The 4945-nt window shown below is 34.1% G+C and overlaps 1 protein-coding gene across 1 annotated transcript; it reads left to right on the top strand.

Moving 5' to 3' along the window:
- The first annotated feature begins 559 nt into the window (after positions 1-559).
- LOC306878239 (dispanin subfamily A member 2b-like) lies at positions 560-4565 on the top strand. The gene is made up of 2 exons (XM_079430456.1): positions 560-954; positions 4048-4565. Exons 1-2 carry the CDS (start codon positions 637-639, stop codon positions 4219-4221), a joined length of 492 nt encoding a protein of 163 aa, XP_079286582.1. The 5' UTR covers positions 560-636; the 3' UTR covers positions 4222-4565.
- Positions 4566-4945: the final 380 nt, after the last annotated feature.

The following is a 4945-nucleotide window of genomic DNA, read 5'->3' as shown; positions in this document are numbered from 1 at the left end:
ACCATTGAGTAAAAATCGCCTAAGATCACAACTAAGAAAATCTAAACAACAGATTGAGTTAAACTACCAAAATAAATTAGAAAAACTAAAACCTGATTCTGTGTCAATTGATTTATTTTGTTAACTGGCAACATAAAATAAAATACTTTCAAAACTATTAGATGTTGGCTATCTGAACACATAGGTGTTAGTCTTTCAATTTTATTATCATATTCAAAAGGCAAAGCCATCAATAATTTTATAGTGAATAATTTTGTACTGTAATGTAAACTTGGACCACATAATATATACTTGCAATGAATTTTCTAGGTGTCATTGTTATTTTCTGAGGACATTTTAATTAGGTCATTGAATGACAGCATGCTTGCTGGGTGACAACCTTTGTGTTATGGAAGAATGAGTCGATGTGTATGAAACATAATTGTCCTGCACTCGTCAAGATGCATGTTGATTCTACCAGGTGGAACTTGCAAGCTGGAGAATTTACAGAAAGTTAAATCTATGCCAAAATCTTGTCACTCCTCCCCTTACAAAACAACCCAACCTACCATTCCCCTTTAAGAGGAATGTGCACAAATGCAATAGATTAATTTTCACTGACTAGAGACAGACACTGTAACTACAATCAAGGGAAACATGGATTCAAGAAAGTCTCCAACAGAGTGGAATTCATCTCAGAATCCAGAAAGAGGGCAGCCTTTGCTTTCACTGAAGCTGGACCCTCCAGAATACTCCGAAGCTGGATTATCTCCCTCTCACAACTTTCCCAGCAGTTCCCAGCAATACAGAGCTCCAGCGGTATCTGGCCTGCAGAATGTGGTCACTATGCAGCCTACGGCTGAAGTGTTCACTCCACTGGCCAATCCACTGCCCGATTACCTGGGCTACTCCATCTTTACCCTGCTGTGCTGCTGTATGCCTCTGGGATCGGCTGCCCTTGTTTACTCCCTCACAGTAAGTATTAGTTCATATACTTACATTTACATTTAGTCATTTGGCAGACACTTTTATCCAAAGCGACTTACAATATACTTGTCTTACTTCATTTAACATTTACTGTACATACCTGTCTTTTGTATACAGTATATTTTACCGTGCATTCAGAAAGTATTCAGACTCCTTTCGCATTTTTAAATTTTGCTATGTTGCAGTCTGATACTACAATTGTTTAAATTCTTTTCTTTTTTTCATTAATCTACCTCATAATGACAAAGTGAAACCAGAATTTTAGAATTTAAATTTAAGTTTATTAAAAAGAAAAAACTGAAATATCACATTAACATAAGTATTCAGTTGAAGCACCTTTGGCAGCAATTACAGCCTCGAGTCTTTTTGGGTATGCACACCTGGATTGCACACCCACTCAGGATCACTTATTTACTGGTGATTTAAAATCATGGATTGATGTTGATATTTTGATTGTAATTTTTCACAGATTTAACGTTGATTTGTAACATAGGATTTATATGTTCATATTTTTTACCCTCATGCATTTCCAATAAACATTGTTCCAATGTTTTTAATGATAAAAAATAACAACTGACAGTATTTCAACCACATTTCAGCATTAAAGGTTAGTCACATGCTGACTGGGTTACATCTAAAGATGCGTGCTCATTCAAGATTTTGATTATTCTTAACTTGCTCAGATTATGTACTGCATGTAGAGTATGACAGGTGTGTCTCTGTATATTTGTGAAACTCAGAAATCCAGTTTTGTGGCTTCCCGTAACTTTCGTTTATAGAGAAAGAGGTGTGGCACCACAGAACAAAAAGTGAATTAGTTTGTGCGTTACTTTGTGCACTGGTCACCCCTAATGAAAAGTAGCCGCAAATACCTCCATTCATTCTTCCATTTGCTGAAATGGGATTTAAAGGTGGAAAACTGTCTTTACCTTGGCATAGTTGAATAATAAGAGTTCTGTACATGGAAATGACATACAGTGAGCCTCAAACACCATTGTTCTTATGTAAATCTCGTGAATAAAAAAAGACCACTGAAAAATAGGCGAATCAGAACATAACACAGACTGTTACGTAAGAGTCGGGATCACTAATAGTTACGCCCCCAACATTTGCATATACCCGCCCATGTTCTAGGCCAGCCGAACCATCAGAAGTTCTGCAGGTATTGTTAAGAAATACGAGCGAGGACAACAGTGAAAATGGCAGATCATTTAAATAAATGTTATATTCCAGGCTGTGCAGGGGATGTGAATTGCAGGGTTGGTGTCTGTATTCATAAAGGAACGAAAAACAAATGACGCGTTCTAATAAAATAACGCGAACCACTGAAGGGACATGGTTAGCTCCTTGCTAGCTGTAGCCTGTTGCAGTACATAAGATTTCACTTACCACATAAACAGAGTAAGGAGAGATGCCTGAGGGTGATGGCGAATGATTTACAGATCCTGAGCACCACTGACAAACATCTAATCTTGTAAAATGTGTGGTAAGTACATTTTGCCACACATAGTATAAAAAAAAGTAAAATGCAATCGTGCATTTGAAAACAGTTTCAATGCCCAGCATATTAATAGCAGCTCCCTGATGCCCCGCATTTTATTTACAGTATAATTACCCAATGATATAACTGAGCAAGAAAGTATTGCATTTTCTTCATGTAAGCTACTGAAATGAGCTGCACTAATAAGCAGCCAATAAGAGCAGAGCTCAACATTATTATTCATGACCCTTCCAAATAAGCCAATAACAGGCCGTTTCATTCTGGGGAGAACTCTTAGGGTTGTAAATCGACATGTAAAACTGTTTCTGGAAAAATTTTGCCCATACCTAAGCCACATACCTTCTATGTAGATATCATAATTTAAAATATTGTATCAATGCATTCTATGGCACCTTTAACCTTTAAATACTTACATCTATGAAAAGGTGTTTGCATAAAGCATATTTTCTTTTCAGTTGACTGTTACTGATTGGATAATACATTTCTAATATTCAAACTGATGACACAGAACAGATGCTTGTAGGGAAGGTGGGGTAGAAACAGAAGTCATTTGCTTTATTACAAGTCATTGTATGACTAGAATGACTGTGAAACTGATTTAAAAAGTTGGTAACACTTTATTTTGATAGTCCACTTTAGACATTCTATTAACAGTAAGTAACTTTGCAACTACATGTCAACTAGCAATCATTAGAGTATTAGTAGACTGTCTGCTTAATATCTTCTAACACTTTATTTTGATGGGTCCACAACGCAATAACATACTGACTATGAGAAACTTAGCAAGTATATGTCAACTTATTCTACTTACCCTAAACCTACCCTAACAGTCTACTCTGAGAGTTAGTAGATATGTAGTTGTTAATTAATGAGAATTAGTTGACATGAAGTTACGAAGTTACTTATAGTTTGTAGAATGTCTAAAGTGGACTATCGAAATGAAGTGTAAATATAAGAGCTAAATTTAACCAAATAGATATCCCCCCACTTCCCAGCAGATTAATCAAAGTACATTAATGCAGCTGTTTTGTATTAGAAATTTCATGAAATATATTTTATGAAATTTTGAAATATGAAAATGAGGAATTATCTAATTAAATATACAATTTGCATACATTTCCAGAACAGAAATTTGAACATTGAATAAATGAAAAATCTTGTTTGACATACAGTTGTTGTTTTGTTTTTGTTGTGTTGTGTTTTACGCAAAAGTGATTTCGTTTCTCTTTTTATCACTCTATAAATCAGAAAATACTGTCAGCAGCCTGAAAAAAAAAAAAGTTTTTGTTTATAATAAAAACCTCTCTGTAACAGCCTTCAGAGTATAAACAAGGAAGTGGAGCTTTCTGGTTTAGTGTGTAAGAAAAAAAACATTCTTAGAAAACAGTCTTTAAAGATATGTTTGATTTTCTCATTTCCATTTGCTTTCTATAGTTTTACACTGTTAGTGTTCCTTCTTGTATAATGTTTTCTTAGTGATTTTATATGTGACCCGTGAATTTAATTTTTGTGCATGCTATTTAAGAAAGGTGCTATAGGTAACATTAGTATTAATTTTTCTTTTTTTTTTTTTTTTACAGACTCGAGATGCTAACATGTTTGGACACCAGCAAATAGCCAGCAGAAACTCCAGAATGGCACGCATCATCAACCATATCAGTGTTGCTGTTGGCCTAACCTTCTGTTTGATTTTTGTAGGCTACATCATTTTTGCCGTTATTTTAGCTGTACGCATTCACGGCTTAAGACCATAATTGTAAGCAATTTCATGCAGGACACCAGAAAGTTGAAGTTGGCTTGTGCAAACAGGAACACCTTGTTTCAAATACAAGCACATTTGCAGTTCTGCTTTTAAATGTTAGTGTTGCTCAAGTTATTTTTTGTGTGATAGCTTTTAGACTTTTTACTGATTGAGGAGCTCCATCTGGAGGACCAGTGAGGAATAATTCAGCATGTTTAATGTCACCGACTCATCACCATATCATTGAATACACATGCTTTTTAATTATTTTATGTTTTAAAACAATGAAAGCTTTATGTATCATCAGTTTATATGTTTTTCTGCTTGTCTTTATATTACATAAAATTTGGAATAATCAATAACAAATGTCAGATGTCATATTTTAACTTTTGCCATTTTCCATGATACACTTACATTTCATTTTCTCATGTTTTTATTCTAGTTTAGATAGTTTTATATTCTAATTCATCATCAACATATTCTTTTTCTTCTTCTTCTTCTTACCTTTTTAAACCATGGGTTTTTATTTCTGCTTATTTAAATTTTAGTTTTAGTTATTTTAGTACATAAAATACATTTAAATAAGAAATGCTGCACTGGCAACTAGCTGAAATATAATTAAAAAGTTTCATTTTGAGTTTAAGTTCATTGACTGATTCAAGGTATATATTTCCATTTGATCCCAATGTGCAAACATAGGTAAAAATTTGTAAAAAGACGGGAAACCTAGGTCTTTA

This window comes from Barbus barbus (assembly GCF_936440315.1).
Source record: "Barbus barbus genome assembly, chromosome: 12".
NCBI classification, from domain to species: Eukaryota; Metazoa; Chordata; class Actinopteri; order Cypriniformes; family Cyprinidae; genus Barbus; species Barbus barbus.
Note: the sequence above shows the minus strand (reverse complement) of the source record. Positions and strands in the feature narration are given on the sequence as shown.